This window comes from Hypanus sabinus, chromosome 6, assembly GCF_030144855.1.
Source record: "Hypanus sabinus isolate sHypSab1 chromosome 6, sHypSab1.hap1, whole genome shotgun sequence".
In the NCBI taxonomy this organism is placed as follows: Eukaryota; Metazoa; Chordata; class Chondrichthyes; order Myliobatiformes; family Dasyatidae; genus Hypanus; species Hypanus sabinus.
The window spans coordinates 172,346,771-172,367,445 of NC_082711.1; the positions used below are offsets into that span (position 1 = coordinate 172,346,771).

Genomic DNA, 20,675 nt, shown 5'->3' on the forward strand with positions numbered 1-20,675 from the left:
AGAGAATATTAATAGTATTGAAGAGGGATGAGGTTTTTGAATCTTATTATGGTTAAAATCTTATTTTCAATTATGAATTCTAATAAACTCCGGAACAGCAGCTCGGTGGCGTGGTGGTTAGCACACGTTTTACAGTGCAGGCGACCAGGGTGCAATTCCCATTGCTGTCTGTAAGGAGTTTCTATGTTCTCCCAGTGACCACGTGGATTTCCTCCATGTGCTCTGAGACATCTTGGACAGTAGGTTAATTGGTCATTGTAAATTGTCCTGTGATTAGGCTCGGGTTAAATCAGGGAATTGCTGGGTGGGGTGGCGTGAAGGACTGGAAGAGCCTGTACTATGTTGTATCTCAATAAATAAAAAAAAAAGAAAAAAAATTTGCACCAGGTAGAGTACATTTTCCAATTTGAATGTTTGTTGTCCTGATAAATATCAAAAGATTCACACGGATCCCTCTTTCACTCTCCTGCCATCGCTTCCACCATCTATTGCATGTGTATCAAGGAAGAACATTCTTTCATCATTCTCCAGGTTATCTAGAACAGTCTCATAGACAGAAAGTGAGGGAAAAAAAAGCACTGTTTTTCTAGAAAGCAGAGCAAGGGAAAAAGGGGATCTGTCAACAAGTTTGCCTGATTTCAGTTGGCAACATACTGAAACCTATTTAGGATACAACACTTGGGAAAATCCTATCAATAACTTCATAAACAAGAGGAAATTGTGGTTGGCAAATGCAAGATTGTTTTTTGAGGATGTAATTAAGGTAAAAGATAAATTGGAATGAATGAATGTTCTGTTCCTGGATCTTAGGTACCTCACAAAAGGCTGTTACAGAGAGTAAAATATTACATTGGTTGAAGGACAGGGGGAAATACAATAGCTTGATTCACTGTGGCAAGCTTTTATTAAGGCCTTCATTAATTCAGGCTCTGAATTAATCATTTAGATGCAAAGATAGCTGATACAAAGTCTGGTGCCAGAATAATTTGTGAATAGCAAACAAAGAGGCATAGGCATGTTGAACAAGTGGGCAAAAACTGGCAGTCAAAAGTTGAAAACTTATACAAAGTGTAAAGCTGGGCACCATTGTAGGGTAGTGGTAAGTGCAATGCTATTACAGTTTGGGACATTCCTGAATTCAAAGTTCAATTCCAGTGCCATTCTGTAAGGAGTATCTCCAAGTTCTCCCTGTGGAATATGTTGCTTTTTTCCCCCCACTGTCCAAAAACATGCTAGCAAGGTTAACTGGCCATTGTGAATTTATTCATAATTAGGTTGAGGTTAATTGGGGGTGTAGGGTTGCATAACTCAAAGGGCCGCAAGGGCCTACTCTGTGCTGTATCGCTAAATAAAATCAGAGGCTAGGAACATTAACAAATTGATGTGGAAGTGACTTTCAAATGTTGACAACACTGTTCTCATTTTCCAACTTTTGCCCTCTCTTTACTGACTTTTTTTTCTATTTTGGGGCTATGATAAGTAACTAAGATCCAATATAAACCCAGACTCGATAAAATGAACCAGGCACATGATTACTACTGAACTTACTGAATGAAATAGCATGGCAAAAGTCCAGATGGTTTTTCCCTGCTGCTTTTCCATATGTTCAACTCGCTGCCAGGTTCACCAAAAGTAAACTAGTCAACTCACCACTTCTGTCTTTTTTTTTTAAAAATATATAAATCTTGACTGCCCAAGAGAAACACTGGAGACACCAATGCCCTTGAATGAAAAAGCCTATGAAAATTAGTGGATACAACCCAGCCCATCACAGGTAAAGCACTCCACCACTGAGCACATCTACAAGGAATGCTATTGTAGGAAAACAGCATCCATCATCCAGGACGCCCACCATCCAATCCACGGCATGCTCACTTCTCGCTGCTGCCATCAGGAACCTTAGCCCCCATACCACCAGGTTCAATCATCAGGCTCCTGAACCAGAGTGGATAACTTCACTCACTTTAGCACTGAACTGATTCCACAACCTGTGGACTCTCTTTCAAAGTCACTACAACTCAAGCTCTCAATATTACTTCTTTTTATTATTATTATTTTGTTTTTCTTTTTGTATTTGAACAAGTTGCTGTCTTTTGCAATTGGTTGTTTGTCAGTTATATGTCATTTTTCATTGATTCTATTGTGTTTCTTTGTACTTACTGTGAATGCCCACAAGAAAATGAATCTCAGGGTTGTACAACATCGTGGGCCGAAGGGCCCGTACTGTGTTGTATTGTTCTAGGTTTTATGTCCTATATGGTGACATACATGTACTTTGATAATACATTTACTGCGAACTTTGAACATTACACAACATTTGCTTCAATAATGAACATGAAGTACACATGGAACAATATGAAGAGGGGAATACAGGGAGTGCTGGAACTATTTCTCACAGAATTTTTTTTTGCCACCTACAGGGGATAAGAAGGTTGGATAATATATGCAAGACAAGCACAGATTGAAAAAGCAAGTGTACAGATTTGCTTAAAGCAGATTGCTGCATCAGATATACAACATTTTCACAACAATCTCCACCCATTTAGAAGAAAAATGGACTCTTCACTCACCATGTACATGGGAGAACCACAAAGTGTGGCAGCCATCATGTTACTCTGTAAATATCGGGCAAAGCCAAAATCAGCTGCAAAGAAATAGAAAGAAATGTATTGCAATACCTAAAAATGATTTTAGCAACCTTTTATCAACAATACCTTATGAAAAACAAATCTGAAGGAAGTGTAGAAGTGCATTATGTGTTGATAACTTTTACATACAGTAAATTATTTTGAACTGCAGTGAGTTTAAAAGACAGTTGAACAGGTACATAAATTGGAAAGTTTTAGAATAATATGGACCAAATGGAACTAGCTTGCATGGGCATCTTTAAAAATGAAGCAATGCCTAGAGTGTACATTAAAACAGCTTCATTTGTAAATGTTCAGAAGCTATCGCCCTTTTCAGAAATCAGCCACTTCTTTTTGGACAAGCCAGATAAAAGAAAATGAATTTGAATAAAAACAGAAAATACTGGATATGCAAAACCAGTTCAACAGCTTGCAACGGGGTAAGTGAATACCTTTAGCAAGTGGTCTGGAATTGTGTTTAAACTGAACAGAGTATTACTTCAGTTAATCCAGAATGAACTGAATAACTGTTTACTAAATAATTGCCATAAGTGGAGCATAACATTGCTTCCTGCAGGATGAGCGTGTTCTTTCCATCAGGGTGCTTACACCCCCAATAAATTCACACTTGTCTTTTAGCGCAAGTTGTAAATAACATGAGCTTGGAATTGCTTGGCAATGCACATGAATTCTTGGAACATTTCATTAGGATGTCTAGTGCAGTGAAGAACAAATAATAAAGTGTTTGTGTCAAGTTCTCAGCGAGAATTCCAAATCACTTGCTTTAACTGGTGGCAAAATATCCATTCCTTTAGTGATTTTTTGTTAAGTATCTACTCTCCTAAATGTCATGAACAACCATTTGTCATGAGTGACAGCCTGTTGCAAAGTTGTTGGGACTTTTATACCCAGGCAGTCCTGCTGGTCGCCAGATAAATGTTTTCTAGCGTAAGTCACTGAACACAAGACAGTCACAAGAATTCAGTCTTTTGGGGCAGCACAGTAGCCTAGCTGTTACAGCATCATCAATCAGCAATCTGGGTTCGATTCTCGTCGCTGTCTGTAAGGAGTTTGTGCACTCTTGTTGTGACCTCCGGTTTCCTCCCACATTCCAAAGGCTTGCGGGTTTGAATTAATTAATAAGTTGTGGGCATGCTAAGTTGATGCCAGAAGTGTGGTGACATTTGTAGGCTGCCCACGGAAGATCCCTGGACCGTATTTGGTCACTGCTTCAATGCACATGTGATAAGTAAACCTAATCTGTTTTTAAAATCTCTTCCTCACTAGTGGACTGGGAGCATTCAGCCCCAGGGTTCCCCAACCTGTGGCTCACAGACCACTTGGTTAAAGATAGGAGTCAATGGCGTAAAATAAAAGAAGATTGGGTACCCCTGATTTAAGCAATGGCATTGCACTCCACTGCTACTAGAACTAACTTCCTTCTAAAGTGCTTCAGGCATTTGAGAAGCACTGCAAGATGACTTTTAAAAAAAAACCACACACACCCTGAACTCAACATAAGCAACAAACTCACAAGCTTTTGATAGTACTCTGGTTTCACTCAAGGTGAGAAACACCCACATCATAACTGCTAGCACATTTGACCTTAAATCTAACAATTCTGTCTGGGAATCCCACAGTTCAGTAGTTTAATTCTATATTTCTTGTTAAATTATTTTGACCTATTCAAAGCTTGAAAGCTCTGTCCTCTCATTAGTGGATATAAATCCAAGCATAGTACCACAAATGGTTGCAAACAGAGGTCAAGAACTATATATAAAAAACTCTAGATAACATGGAGATTTACAGCAGCTTAGACTTGGAACATTCTTGTGCAAAGCTGTTTGGAAACCATTTGGAATACTCTGAAACAGGACAGTGCAATGTCATATTCTTTAGTACATTGACTGGAAACAAACACACATACCAATTTTACAACGGACATCAAACTTTTAGCTTTACCTATTTTGACACGAATGCCATTCATATTGGACTTTTTCCGGCTAACATAAGAAAGTAGGATATTCTGTGGTTTCAAATCGCGATGGATTATTCCCTTGTTGTGAAGTATTCGCATCGCGGCTGCAATCTGCTGGAGGAAGATTCTAATGGTGTCTTCACTAAGTGTTCCTTTGACTATTTAAAATGAAAAAAATAATACAAGGAACTGAGTTTTCATAAAATCATTATTGAACAGACTATGAGACTTCAGCGCCATTTACAGAAATGTAAACATTTAATTAAATGAAGCAAATACAAATCTCAGCTGCAAAAGAAATCTCTAATTGTACGAAATCTGAAAACAAGAGTCAATCAGCCAACACACACTGAAAGATCAGAATGTTAATATTTTCAATGGGAATGATTTGATGGACAAATCATAAACATTAATTCTCCTATAGCTTTCATGTGTGCTAAATGACTTGTTCAATATTTTCAGATTTTCATACACCCTGCACATGCAATTAATCAGCACAACACTGGCTCCAATGGCTTGTCCAGTGCCGTTCCATTCTTTGGAATTTGCAACAAGTGTTTAAAGCAGGTCAGCAGTAAAGATGTGTTTCCCTATCAGTTATTGAGATGAAGGATTGATTATAGAAAGAACATTTTTAGCTCTACAGAATGATGTACGATTTACAGGTTAACTTCTAAACCCCAAATAAATACATTGAGTCCCAAAGAAGGGTCACGGTCCAAAACATTGACTATCTATTCTTTTCCATAGATGCTGCCTGGCCTGCTAAATTCCTCCAGCATTTTGTGTGTGTTGCTTTGATTTCCATCATCTGCAAATGTTATCGTGTTTATAATAAATGCATTTGACCTGAATGGCCAGAAAAAATCTGTCTCAATAATTATTCAATTTTGATTCAGGCAGACGATCAGTCATGAAGAGGAAGGCAAGTCCAATGAAGACATGTTTCTGGCTCATGGTTTGGGGGAAATTGTATATCATGCTTCAGTTACCCTGCTGTCACTATTAGGTTCATTTAAGGATAAATATACTCAAGCATCATGGAATGGCTGGAACTCAGAATGGAAACAACATCCATAAAAAGATTTCAAAAGTACTTTGTCATTAACATTCTATTGCAGAGCGCCAGCAACTGCTGAACAATTACAATGTGGAACATTACAGCACAGTACAGCCCCTTTGGCCTACAATAATATGCCAATCTCTTAACCTACCCAAAGATCAACCTAACTCTTCCCTCCTACATAGCCCTCCATTTTCATATCAAACAAACTTAAATCATAAAAATGGAGTACAGCAGAAAAAAAGTGCAGTATTTTGCTTACATGACAAATTCTACCTCCTTATGGTAAATGAAATTGGACTAGAGGCTGTTACTATTGCAGACTCAGATTAGCTTACAGATCATATGCTCTGACCTACTAACACTGCCATAAGGTGAAAGTAAGAGTGTAACTAACTCCTAGTTGAATTCGATTCACATAAGCAACCTCCACTTGCTCTCAGGGAAGTTAAGGAACAGGGCTGAATCTTGACACCAATGGTGTCAGAGGATAAACAAGGGCCCAGCGTTACAAACAAATCTCATTTACAAACGGGAAACTGAAATCAGAGGGTTTTTCAACAAAATAATACTTAAATCACTACATTTCAAACTCAATGACCACCTCCCTCAGTGATCTCAAGTTTTTGGATGTTCAGCTTCAAAGTTCCATCATATGAACAACTGTACACACATGGTGATGCTGAATATATTACTTGTACTTTAATGAGCTCAGCAGCCACACTTTATGGGAGCAATTCTTTGAACACCACTCAGAGAAAGGAATGAATACATCAACACCTACATTCAAAAATGTTTCAACTTACCTTGCAGATAATCTGCCAGGTCACCACCATTGCAGTACTGTGGGGAATTAAAAAAAATGAAATCAGCACAATATGTTCAAACCACTATTCTTCAGTAAATAGTATTAAATACAATTTATTATTGATACAATTAAAAAAATTATACTTTTCTCGTCCAGTTCTACCCAAGAGAATGAAATTACCATTTACAAATTTTAAATTTCTGATTTCACTGATCACAATAATCTATCCAAAATCTAAGTAACACAAGTTCTAAGTAAATTTATTATCAAAGTACATCTACATCACCATATACAACGTTGAGATTTATTTTCTTGTGGGCATACTCAGCAAATCCATAATAGAATAATCATAATAGACAATAGGTGCAGAAGTAGACCATTCGGCCCCTCGAGTCTGCACCGCCATTCTGAGACCATGGCTGATCATTCACTATCAATACCCAGTCCCTGCCTTGTCCCCATATCCCTTGATTCCCCTATCCATCAGATATCTATCTAGCTCCTTCTTGAAAGTATCCAGAGAATTGGCCTCCACCGTCTTCCGAGGCAGTGCATTCCACACCTCCACCACTCTCTGGGAGAAGAAGCTCTTCCTCAACTCTGTTTTAAATAACTGACCTCTTATTCTCAATCCATGCCCTCTGGTACTGGACTCTCCCAACATCTGGAACATATTTCCTGCCTCAATCCTATCAAATCCTTTAATTATCTTAAACGTTTCAATCAGATCCCCTCTCAATCTCCTCAATTCCAGCGTGTACAAGCCCAATCTCTCCAATCTCTCTGCGTAAGACAGCCCTGCCATCCCAGGAATCAACCTAGTGAATCTACGCTGCACTTCCTCAATTGCCAGAATGTCCTTCCTTAAACCTGGAGACCAAAACTGTACACAATATTCCAGGTGTGGTCTCACCAGGGCCCTGTACAAATGCAAAAGGACATCCTTGCTCTTGTACTCAATTCCCCTTGTAATAAAGGCCAACATTCCATTTGCCCTCTTCACTGCCTGTTGCACTTGCTCATTCACCTTCATTGACTGGTGAACTAGGACTCCTAGGTCTCTTTGCATTTCTCCCTTACCTAACTCTACACCGTTCAGACAATACTCTGCCCTCTTGTTCCTGATTCCAAAGTGGATAACTTCACATTTATCCACATTGAATGACATCTGCCAAGTATCTGCCCACTCACCCAGCCTATCCAAGTCTCCCTGTATTCTCCTAACGTCCTCTTCGCATGTCACACTGCCACCTAGTTTAGTATCGTCAGCAAACTTGCTGATATAGTTTTCAATGCCCTCATCTAAATCGTTGACATAGAATCAATGAAAGACAGTGTCAACTTGGGGGTTCAACCAGCGTGCAAAAGACAACAAACTGTGCAAATACAAAAAGAAATAAATAATAGTAATAAATATCGAGAACATGAGATGAACAGTCCTTCAAAGACAGTCTGTAGGCTTACTTCAAGGCTGGGGCAAGTCAAGTTATCCCCTTTGGTTCAAGAGCCTGATGGTTGAAGGGTAACAGCTGTTCCTGAACCTGGTGCTGTAGGTCCTGAGGCTTCTGTACCTTCCCCCTGATGGCAGCACTGAGAAAAGAGCACGGCCTTGGCGGTGAGGGTTCCTCATGACGAAGCAGTTTATGGCTCTGAATACTCGGCATGTTGCATCATGCCTTTTGAACAAAGTAATACCCCCACACCATCTAGGCCATGCTCTCCTCTCACTGCGACCATCGGGCAGGAGAGGTACAGGAACCTTACGTCCCACACCACCAGGTTCAGGAACAGTTACCATCCTACAGCCATCAGGCTCCTGAACTGACATGGATAACTTCACTCACCTCCATTTTGAACTGATCCCACAACCTACAGATTCATTTTCATGAACTCTACAACTCAAGTTTACAAACTCATGTTCTTAGCATTATTTATTTTTGTTTGCACAATTTTCCTTCTTTTCCCATTTTTTTTAAATTAGTCTTTGTTTATGTGTAGTTTTCATAAATTCTATTGCATTTCTTTATTTCCCTGTAAATGGTCAACAGAAAATGAATCTTGGGGTAGTATATAGTGATGTACTATATAGTCTATGTACTTTGACAATAAATTTACTTTGATTTTAAAGAATGAATGCATCCTATGGAGGATTTAGAGCATAACAGGGGACCACAGTTAAAAGAAGATCAATTCTCCATTTTCATCTTACCCAGCAAAATGTATAATTAGATGAATGGATGTGAATATTTTTAGATCAAAAGATACTTCCCAATTCTAAAAACTGCTTGACTTAAAAGCAAAACACTGCAGATGGTAGAAATCAGAACTAAAACCAGAAAAATTTAGAAAAATGCAGCAGCTCAGTAGCATAGGTAGAGTGAGAATCATTTCAGGTCAATTGTTCTGAATGGTCATCAAGATTGAGACACACACTTCTCCACAGATACTGCCTGACTTGCTTTGTATTTTCAGCAATTTTATTGTCAGTTAAGATTTCATTATTATAATAAAACAACACTCAAAAATACAGACTTGAAAAGTTGCTGTATAATGACCCTCATTATTTTGGTGGTGTGTATATTTGGAATGAGCTGCCAGAATTAATGATTGAAGTGGGTGCATTAGCAAGATGAAAATACCCATCTAGTTCAGCACATGGACAGCGGAGTTGCTGAGTACTAAGGGCCAAACACAGACAGATAGGCCTGGCTCACTGGGTAACAGAGTCATCATGGACAAGTTGGGCCGAAGACCCTGTTTCCATGCTATATAGCTCTACAAGTTGGATAGCAAAGCAAAAGAAATCTAGCTCCCTAGGAAGACATAAAAAGCAGCAAAGCATAACAAACTGTGACTTGAAACTCTACCTTTCATCAGTGTTACCCTGAGTGAAATTAATAAGTCTACCTCAGGGAAGACATAATAAATATCGAAATATCGAAGTAAATATCAAAACTAATTTTTACATTGATCATATAATACAAAAGGAAAAGAAATAGCTGCAAATGTCAAAATTCATGTTGGTCAATGGCACTGAATCACTGGATGCAATCTTTAACCTCCTTTTGCTGGTTTAAAATGAAATAGTGGACTTCAAAATGACTTTAAAACTAAGCACGAGAGTAAAGGTCTTTCAATTTTCTCCTGTACTTGAAGGCAAGTGACCTGCAATCAGGCCCACAAGTTTTCCATGCTCTGACATGTGCTCTTGTTAACAGGATTTACTTGCAATGTGGCAGACTTGGAGAACTCTGTTATTTTGGCCAACTTTGCTGATAAAGTCAGTCACTTGGAGCCTGAACAAAGAGAGCAACTGACACAGCTAATTAACCGGCATGCAGATTTATGCCCAGATGTTCCTAGGAGGTGCCAAGTAACAAAGCATGATGTTATTGTTACCTCAGCCCAGCCGATTAAACAATCCGCTTATCGGATGAATTTGGAAAAGAGCAAGTTAGTGGAAAAAGAAATTGAGCATATGCTAGCTGCTGGTATTATTTGTTAATCTTCCTCTGCATGGGCATCTCCATGCGTGGTTGTACCGAAGCCGGACGGTAGTATAAGATTCTGTACAGATTACAGAAAGGTGAATGCCATCACACAATCAGATGCTTACCCTATCTCCAGGGTGGATGATTGTATTGATAAAGTGAGTAAAGCGAGATACATCACTAAGATTGACCTGCTAAAGGGATACTGGTGTGTTCCTTTGACTGACAGGGCTCGAAAAATTTCAGCCTTTGTCACACCATCAGGGTTTTATGAATACAATGTGTTGCCATTTGGAATGAAAAACGCTCCAGGGACATTTCAGAGAATGATTGACACTGTGATTAAAGGGTTAACAAACACAAAGGCTTACATTGACGATGTAGAAGTTTGGATTGACACTTGGGATGAGCACATTGAAGCTGGGGAGAAACTGTTTAAACGAATGTCTGCAGCCCACCTCACAGTGAACCTCGCAAAGAGTGAGTTTGTCCATGCCACGATCACGTACCTAGGGTATGTGGTAGGACAGGGGCAGTTGGCTCCTGTGTAGGCTAAAGTACAGGCTATTTCCGAGGTTCCTGTCCCAACAAATAAGAGGGCATTGAGAAGGTTTTTGGGCATGGTGGGGTACTATTGAAAATTTTGTAAGAACTTTGCAGACATTGCCCTCCCGCTTACAAAGCTCCTAGAGAAGGAAGAAAAATTTGAGTGGAGCAGTCCTCGTCAGGAAGCTTTTGAGAAGTTGAAAACCATATTGTACCACCACCCTGTGTTAAAAGCGTCTGATCTCTTGAAACCTTTCTCCCTGGCGACTGATGCAAGTGATGAGGCTGCAGGGGCAGTCCTATTGCAGAAAGCTGGGGATGGAGTGGAACACACAGTGGCGTATTTCTCTCGAAAGTTCAATGTGCATCAGAGAAATTACTCCACTGTGGAGAAAGAATTGTTGGCACTTATCTTGGCAATTCAGCATTTTGAGGTCTACATCTGTGCAGCACAGAGACCATTAATTGTTTATACTGATCACAACCCTTTGGTATTCTTTCTTGGCTAACATGAAAAATAAAAATAGGAGGTTATTAAGTTGAAGTCTTGTTACAGGAATTCAATATTAAAATACAACATGTAAAAGGGAGTGACAATGTAATTGCTGATTGTTTATCTAGATGTTAATTTGAAAGTGTATCTGTATTATTCTTGTAATTAAGACCACTTCTGTATTTTGTTAAACTCTGTAATTCAGTAATATGCTTCATTAGTTAATTTTCACTCTGGTGAAAATTCCCAGAAGGATGGGGGTGTTATGAGTGATGAACAGACCTGATGGACAATGGGGTGCAGAGTTAACCATTCCCAACCCCCCTCCTGAGAACTACGAACTATTGCTGTTGCTGTTGCTATGCTGCTCATGAGAGAGAGAGATTAAACACAGGCAAGAACATTTGTTACAGATAAGAGGGGAGAGAGAGACTGTTGATTTACTGTATTTTGACTCTTCCTGGATTATTTACCTTCCACTACAAGGATTTTACTTTGGTCGTTAACATTCCTCAGGAGATAGCAGGAGTGGCCTGATTTGGTGGACACAGTCATTCAGAGTTGATGGATAGCTGAGACCCCGTGAGTGGGGATAAAAGACAGGTCTGGAGAGACACCCTTCAGACACACCAGTGGACACTGATTGAGTGCTGGGAACCCACAGAAAGGTGGGGGCTTCGGAGACCGAATCAGGAGATCAGTCAATAAAGCTCAGTGTTACAGCAGGGCCGGTGGGGACTTGTGTATGTGTCCACTCATGCCAGAGTGACGAGTCCACCACAGAAGAACGGTCTAGCTGAAGACCAGAGGGATCATAACTGAATGGCCACAATGATACGATGAATTAAGAAAGCCACAAAAGGTTTGCCTGCCGCAGCTGTTGCTGTTGCATCTCGCTCACTCTCTCCAACGATTTCAATACAACCATAACTACCTCAGCATTCATGAACTGAACTCTATACTTCCCTATGACAATTCATTTACCCCTAGACATAGATAGAGCTTGTTTATTATTGATTGTTATTATTCCAACACTTTTAGGTTTATTACTGCTAACTTGTTTTATATGTATATTTGCATTTTTGATATTGTATTGTGTAGTTTGCTAATAAACACCTTTAGTTTGGTACCACCAGACGCCAGCAGATTCTTCTTTCTCTGCTGGTCAGACACCCAGTTACGGGGTACGTAACAAAAGCAACAAGGAAGATTGAGCCATTGGGGCAAATGTGGAAGGTGAGCAAAAGTTCAGTGCTGACTGCCTTCCATTTATTCGCTGCTGAAGAGGGAATTTGTGAGAGGCCTATCGCTGTGTGGCTCGCTGTGGCAGGCAGGTAGGCCTCAGCACTCGTGTGGTGTTCCTCTCTATCAATGAATTCGGTGATATTGTAAGGTGGTATTGTGGTTCTGTGCTTATAGATTGGACTATTGCATTTATGGACTATGGACTTTTTTCCCAGACTTATGATTTTTATACTTGTGGGTTTTTTTTAAGTCGCCAGTTCCTTTTTCATATTGTTCCGTGGGGGGGAATGGGGTTGATGATGGGGATGTCATTGTTTTTTGTGCGGGGGAATTGTTTCTATATGAATGTCTTTAATGTTTTCCCTTTGATTCATGGCTACTTGGAGAAAACAAATTTCAGAGTTGTATATGGATACATGCTTTGACAATAAATGAACCTTTGTGACATCAATGACTGAGTGACGAGGATGGAATTCTTTTCTCTCTGATATGGAAATACAGTTTCATACATCAGTCACTATATTATGTCGTGTTACAGCTGGTGACATTACAGGTTCAGGTCCCCTGCTTTACAAATGTTTGCTTTACACCACTTCGCTTTTACAAAAGATCTACATTAGTAACCTGTTTTCGCATTACAAAGAGGATTTTCACTTTTATGAAAATTTTTCCCATCTAAATTAATGGTTCTTCGCTTTTTGCCATTTCAGCTTAAGGAAGGTTTCATAGGAACGCTCTACCTTTGTAAAGGGGGGGGGGGGGGCACCTGTATTGGCTAATTAATGGGTTAATCCAGCATGATTAAAATGGCAAGTAGCTTTGACCAGAACTAAAAGTGCACAAGAAGAATATCCAAGTGTTTTACTCATCAACTTGCTTGTCAGAGTTGAGCCTTTGAACTGCCTGTACAACCTGGTACTTTTGCAGTGTGAACTGAAGGTGCAGGACAATGGTTACGTTGATTGTTGCAATGGTAACTATGAAAATGGACAAGGGAGAGTAGTGATTAACGGGTCCCTTTTGGAATGGCAGGCTGTGACCAGTGGGGTACCACAAGGTTCGGTGCTGGGACCAGAGCTGTTTACTATATACATTAATGATTTAGATGAAGTAACATTAGCAAATTTGCTGATGACACAAAGATGGGTGGCAGTGTGAAATTTCAGGAGGATGTTATGAGAATGCAGGGTGACTTGGACAGGTTGGGTGAGTGGGCAAATGTATGGCAGATGCAGTTTAATGTGGATAAATGTGAGGTTATCCACTTTGGTGGCAAGAACAGGAAGGCAGATTACTATCTAAATGGAGTCAAGTTAGGAAAAGGGGAAGTACGAGATCTAGGTGTTCTTGTACATCCGTCAATGAAAGCAAGCATGCAGGTACAGCAGGCAGTGAAGAAAGCTAATGGCATGCTGGCTTTTATAACAAGAGGAATTGAGTATAGGAGTAAAGAGGTCCTTCTGTAGCTGTACAGGGCCCTGGTGAGACCCCACCTGGAGTATTGTGTGCAGTTTTGGTCTCCAAATTTGAGGAAGGACATTCTTGCTTTTGAGAGAGTGCAGCGTAGGTTCACAAGGTTAATTCCCGGAATGGCAGGACTGTCATATGTTGAAAGATTGGAGCGACTGGGCTTGTATACACTGGAATTTAGAAGGATGAGAGGGGATTTGATTGAAACATATAAGATTATTAAGGGATTGGACACACTGGAGGCAGGAAGCATGTTCCTGATGATGGGTGAGTCCAGAACTAGAGGCCACAGTTTAAGAATAAGGGGTAGGCCATTTAGAACAGAGATGCAGAAAAACTTTTTCACCCAGAGTGGTGGCTATGTGGAATGCTCTGCCCCAGAAGGCAGTGGAGTCCAAGTCTCTGGATGCATTCAAGAGAGAGTTAGATAGAGCTCTTAGAGATAGCGGGGTCAAGGGATAAGGGAAGAGGGCAGGAACGGGGTACTGATTGTGTATGATCACAGTGAATGGCGGTGCTGGCTAAAGGGCCAAATGGCCTACTCCTGCACCTACTGTCTATTGTTGCAACGTGTACGGGCCAAGTCGAGGTGGCGGGGTCGAGGCGAATGAACCAATGTATGGTGCTGCTGGAGTGGATGCCACAGAACCAAGTTGAGACTGAGCCTGGGCCCAAGAACAGATAAGACCAGAGGTTTGGCCAATTTAAACGGCGAACCAAATTGAAAGGTCAGATACGGGCTGAATCAGAGCGGTGGGCTTGGGCCCGTAAAAGTCATCGAAGCATCAGGGTCTGGGCTGAGAGCAAAAAATGACCTGAAGTTTGGATGATTTAAGCGCCAGGCCAGATTGAAAAGGTCAGGATGTCAGGACTGGAGGCGAGGACGGGCCATTCAGCTCGCTGCTCCACGAGGTTTACTTGTCACTGCACTGAACTGAGATGTGGCCTGCACCAAAATGGGCCCCTAAACAGGCCGAAGTGAAGCCTGGAACTTCCGTTTGCTATTTGCTTACTTCTATTGTTTGCACAAGTTGATTATTTTCTCTCTCTGTACATAGGGTGTTTGATGGCCTCATATTTTTAATGGCTTCAGTTGCATTTCTTTGTTTCGTGGCTGCCTGTAGGGAGATGAATCTCAAGGTTGTATAAAGAAAACATACTTTGATAATATAAAATGAACTTTGAATATAATTACTAAGAGCTGAGTGGCCACTTATAAAATTATGCAATGCACTGTAGATTATTTGATTGCACTGGTATGATAAATTTATAGCCAAAGTCTTTTTTAGGCTTACCTCCATCACCAAATGAACAGAGTTTGGAGTCTCCTAAAATGAAAAGAAAACATCCAATTAATGACTTCTGTGGCAGGTTTTCCCCTTTATGGGATGGAAAATGCTTACTCCTGAACATGATGCACAGGAACAAATGTTACAGAAAAACAGCTTACTTCAGCTGATTTAAACCATACACAGCTGAGCACCACTAAGCCAACTCCACAACACTTCTAATGAATAAGTGTTTGTATTAAGACCCAAGAACAATACTGACGAGGATTTGCTCTGGCATTTGTTAGCTACACATTCAGATTTTAAAATTTTCACAAAGCCAGTTGCTGAAAGGGCTAATTGATAATAGCTGCTAACTTTGCCAACTGCATGTCCCGGACTGTCCCATTTGCTGTTTGTTGTATTATTGCCTCCCTTAATTCCAACATGAGACATCAATCTTCCAGCCATTGTGCTCTCTGGAATTTTAACATGAAACTATTTCAACTCAGCTATTTTCCTCGCCTGCCTATAAAACTCTACCAGGGGTTCCCAAACATTTTTATGCCATCGAGCCTTACCATTAACCAAAGGGTCTGTGGACCCCAGCTTGGGCACCTTGCAATACTTGGCTTTTGTTCTTTTATTTTACATTCTCTCCTTTGGACTAACCAATAACCCTCTCCATTCCCCTCAGTACTCATTCATTTGACTAGCAAATACTTCTTTGATCAAATGTTCTTTTTCACGAACTCTGTGAAAAGTATTACTATACATTGCGGAGAATCCAAACCACCCAGTCCTCAAATAACAGACTGTAGGAAGATACAGTCAGGATGGTTTTTATTAAATGTTTGCTTCAGACAAATTAATTCAAATATTTTAAACAGCAGCTATAAAATCAAATTGAACACTTATCACAAATATTTGTTTTAACTGACAACTATTTACTTTTATGCCACTTTGCTCACCACTGATTCTATTAGACAGTGAACATAGTGATAAATCAGAATCAAAATCAGGTTTAATATCATCGGCACGTGTCGTGAAATTTGTTAACTTTGCAGCAGCAGTGCAAAGCAATGCATGATAAATATTGGCAAAAGGCTGAATTACAGTAGTATGTATATGTATATTAAATAGTTAAGTTAAACAAATAATGCAAAAACAGAAATAAAAACAGAAATAAAAAGTAGTGAGGTAGTGTTCACGGGTTCGGTGTCCATTTAGAAATCAGATGGTGGGGGTGGGAGTGGGGGGAAGCTGTTCATAAATTGCTGAGTGTGCACCTTTAGGCTTCTGTAATTCTTCCCTAACAGTAACAATGAGAAAATGACCCCAAATCAGGGGTTCACAACCTTTTTTTATACCATGGACCCCTACCATTAACTTGAGGGGCCCGTGAACCTCAGGCTGGGAACCTCTGAATCAGAATCAGGTTTATTATCACTGGCATGTGACGTGAAATTTGTTAACTTAGCAGCAGCAGTTCAAAGCAATAAATAATCTAGCAGAGAAAAAAAAACCAAGTAAATCAATTATATATATTGAATGTATTTTTTAAAAAGTACAAAAACAGAAATTGTATATTAAAAAAAAGGTAGTGTCCATTCAATGTCCATTTAGGAATCGGATGGCAGAGGGGAAGAAGATGTTCCTGAATCATTGAGTGTGTGCCTTCAGGCTTCTGTACCTCCGACCTGATGGTAACAGTGAGAAAAGGGCTTGTCCTGGGTGCTGAACACCCTTAATAATGGACACTGCCTTTCTGAGAGTCACGGGTACTTTGTAGGCTAGAACCTACACAGGTGGAGGTTCACCTTTGGAGCTGACTAGATTTACAACCCTCTGCAGCTTCTTTCGGTCCTGTGCAGAAGCCCCTCCATACTAGACAGTGATGCAGCCTGTCAGAATGCTCTCCACAGTACAACTATATAAGTATTTGAGTGTATTTGTTGACATGCCAAATCTCTTCAAACTCCTAATAGAGGATAGCCGTTGTCTTGTCTTCTTTATAACTACATCAATATGTTAGGACCAGGTTAAATCCTCAGAGATCTTGACACCTAGGAACTTGAAGCTGCTCATCTCCTCCACTTCTCCTCTATGAGGATTGGTATGTGTTCCTTCGTCTTACCCTTCCTGAAGTCCACAATCAGCTCTCTCATCTTACTGAAGTTGAGTGTCAGGTTGTTGCTGCAGTACCACTCCACTAGTAGGAGCATCTCACTCCAGTACACCCTCTTGTCACCACCTGAGATTCTACCAACAATGGTTGTATCGTCAGGAAATTTCTAGATGGCATTTGAGCTATGCCTAGCCATACAGTCATGTGTATATAGAGTAGAGTAGTGGGCTAAGCACTCACCCCTGAGGTGCACCAGTGTTATCGTCAGTGAGGAGGAAATGTTATCATCAACCACACTGAATGTGTCTACAGAGTGTAAAAATTCAGGACTGTTTCATAGCTCTACAAAGTATAAGCTGGCACAATTCCTCAACTACTTCTCTTGGGTCAGCACAGAAAAAAAATGTTTCTCAGTAGATTGTGTCTCTGAAAAGCGGAAAAAATATAAACAACCCAACAATCTTAAACAGTTGGGAGTCAAAAATATCCACAATTGAACGAGGACAACAATTCATTCTGGACAGTGTTAACATTTGCTAGTGCAAACAATTCTTACTGTCTTTAGACTTGGGTTATGGAGAGGAAAATATTGTTTGCATTTGTTCACAGAAAGAACAAACTAAACACAAAGTGCTCACATTTATTTTCAGTATCTGTAACACTCTGTGAAGTTAAATCAGCCATGCAACCTGGTCATATTTAGAATTTTTGAAAAAACAAGAACACAATTTTTTTCTCTGTTTACAAGCATTAATGTTTTGCAATCGAGTCTTGCTCAGAGAAGCAGGCAAAATACCAAAAGCCAGCAGCTGGCAACCAACTATAAATATTCCCAGTGTGCATGCACATGATTAGTCACATGGCAGAAAGTACAAAGTTCTTCCGAGTACTGAAACTAAATCCATTTACATCAAGTATCAGCAAATAGAACACCAATGTTATTTATCTGTACTATGTCTCATTTTAAAGTCTGCATTCTGAATTTTAATTCCTATGTAAGCAAAGCTGCTAATGAATCCATGAGAAACAAAAAAGAACATCAAAGCCAAAGCTTTTCTCGTAAACCAACTGAACAAAATAAAACAAATCAAAATGCATTGTTCAACACCAGTTCAGATTAACACAGTTTCAAAACTCAAGAAGCTCAAAAAAACATTCAGGACCAAGTAGCTTTCTAGAATGGTAACCCATTTATTACCCTAAACATTCATTCTCTCTGCCAGATGGCTGCAATCTATCACCTGCAAAATACACAGCAGTTACTTCAGAATCAGGTTTATTATCACTAACATATGTTGTGAAACTTGCTGCTTTGCTGCACCATTCAATCTTTTACCAAACCCTTCAATCATTGCTACTAAGGACAAGGGCTTCAGATGCACGGGAACAGACTTTGTAAATTCCCATTCTTTAATTGTGGCTCGGTTTGGCTCACCACCACTTTCTCATGGGTAACAACAGATCGACAATAAATGTTTGCCTTACCAATGATCACAAGATCCCCAAAAACTGAATAAGTAAAGGACCCTGACCAAGGCAAACTTTAGGAATAAAACAAAGTTATATATGTCAAATGGATAAGGAATGACACAGAATATTTCAGTGGAACACCCAGCAATTTGGTGCTTTGTCAGACATCAATCATTGGATCTTTCTGCAGGTATCCTCAGGGAAACATTGCCAAACCCAACATTCTTCAGTTATTTCATCAATAGCTGCGAAAACAGTAGCAAATGGAAATAGCAATTGGCTGCCTAAGCTGAATTCAATACCTAACTTCCATCACAGACCAGGACAAAATACATGCTATTTACATTATGAATTCCAACAATTATGAGAACATTTCAGCTATGTCAAAGGAGGGAAAAAACAGAAGAAATAACCAGTTGATATCAATATACACAAACCCAAGACACTATACTCTATTATTGCTTTTGTAGTTCAAAGTTCAAAGTAAATTTATTATCGAAGTACATACGTCATCATATACAATCCTGAGATTTGTTTTCTTGCAGGCATTCACAGTAAATCCAAGAAACATAATTGAATCAATGAAAGATTGTGCCCAACAGGGCAGACAAACAAGCAATGTGCAAGACAACAAGGTATGCATATAAATAAACAAATAAGCAATAAAGATCAAGAACATGAGATGAAGTGAGTCCTTTAAAGTGAGCCAATAGGTTGTGGGAACTGTTCAACGATGGGGTGAGTAAAGTTATCCTCTCTGGTTCAACGGCCTGGTTGAGGGGTAATAACTGTTCCTGAACCTGGTGGTGTGGGTCCTAAGGCTCCTGTACCATCTTCTTGATGGCAGCAGTGAGAAGAGGCAATGGCCTGGATGATGTGGGTCCTTGATGACAGATACTGCTTTCCTGCAACAGTGCTCTGTGTAGATGTGCTCAATGTTGGCAAGGGCTTTATCCATGAAGGACTGGACTGTATCCACTACTTTTTGGTTTCAAATCAAGGGCTTTAGTGTTTCCATACCAGGCCATGATGCAATGAGTGAAAATACTCTCCAGCACACATCTATAGAAGTTTGCCAAAGTTTTAGACATCATGCCCATTCTTCGCAAACTTCTAAGGAAGTAGAGGCATGCGATGCTTTCTTTGTGATGGATTTTACTTGCTGGACTCAGGACAGATTCTCCAAAATGATAACACTGAGGAATTTAAAGTTGCTGACCCTCTCTACTTCTGATCTCCTGATGAGGATTGGCTCTTGAACCTCTGGTTTCTTCTTCCTGAAGTCACTAATCAACTGCTTGTTCTTGATGACATTGAGTATGAGGCTGTTGTTCTAACACCACTCAGACATTTTCAATCTCTCTCCTATATGCTGATTCATCACCACCTTTGATTCGGCCTATGACAGTGGTGGCATCAGCAAACTTATATATGGCATTGGACGTCACATGCCGGTGATAGTAAACCTGATTCTGCGCTGTGCTTCGCCTCACAGTTATTAGTGTAAAGTGAGTAGAGCAGGAGACCAAGCACCTGTGCTGATGGAAATCGTGGAGCAGAAGTTGTTGCCAATCCAAACTGTCCAGGATCTGCAAGTGAGGAAATCAAGGATCTAATTGCACTGGAAGGTATTAAGGCCAAAGTCTTGAAGCTTATTGATTAGTTTTGAGGGGATGATAGCATTGAATGCCAAGCTGTAGTAGATTAAGAGCATCCTGATGTATGAATCCTCACTGTCCAGATGTTCCAGGGTTGAGTGAGGAGACAATGAAATGGCATCTGCTGTGGACCAGTTGTTTTGATAGGCAAATTGAAGCAGATCAAAGTTGTTTCCCAGGCAGGAGTTGATATGTTTGATCAGCAACCACCAGTTGGAGATTGAATATCCTAGAAGTCTTTACCCAATACCTTCGAAGAAGCAAAGAATGTAAGGTTCAAAGAATATTTATTATCAAAACATGTATGCAGCATACAACTTTGTGATTTGTCTTTTGAGGAGAAAATGTGCCATCACCTTTTCACTAACCACATTCATACATGAAACCAGGTCATAATTCTGAATTCAGAAAATCTGTGCATGAATTAACC

The 20,675-nt window shown here is 40.0% G+C and overlaps 1 protein-coding gene across 3 annotated transcripts in view; it reads right to left on the bottom strand.

Annotated features, from left to right (window-relative positions):
• The window catches only part of ulk2 (unc-51 like autophagy activating kinase 2), a 128,639-nt gene that overhangs the window by 60,745 nt on the left and 47,219 nt on the right, over nt 1-20,675 (bottom strand). For all 3 annotated transcript variants that reach the window (XM_059973567.1, XM_059973566.1, XM_059973569.1), the window contains exons 4-7: nt 15,017-15,049; nt 6,475-6,511; nt 4,590-4,763; nt 2,571-2,644 (exon numbers count right to left, since the gene is read on the bottom strand). In XM_059973567.1, the coding sequence (XP_059829550.1) occupies nt 2,571-2,644; nt 4,590-4,763; nt 6,475-6,511; nt 15,017-15,049 (318 nt within the window). The remainder of the gene's footprint in view (nt 1-2,570; nt 2,645-4,589; nt 4,764-6,474; nt 6,512-15,016; nt 15,050-20,675) is intronic.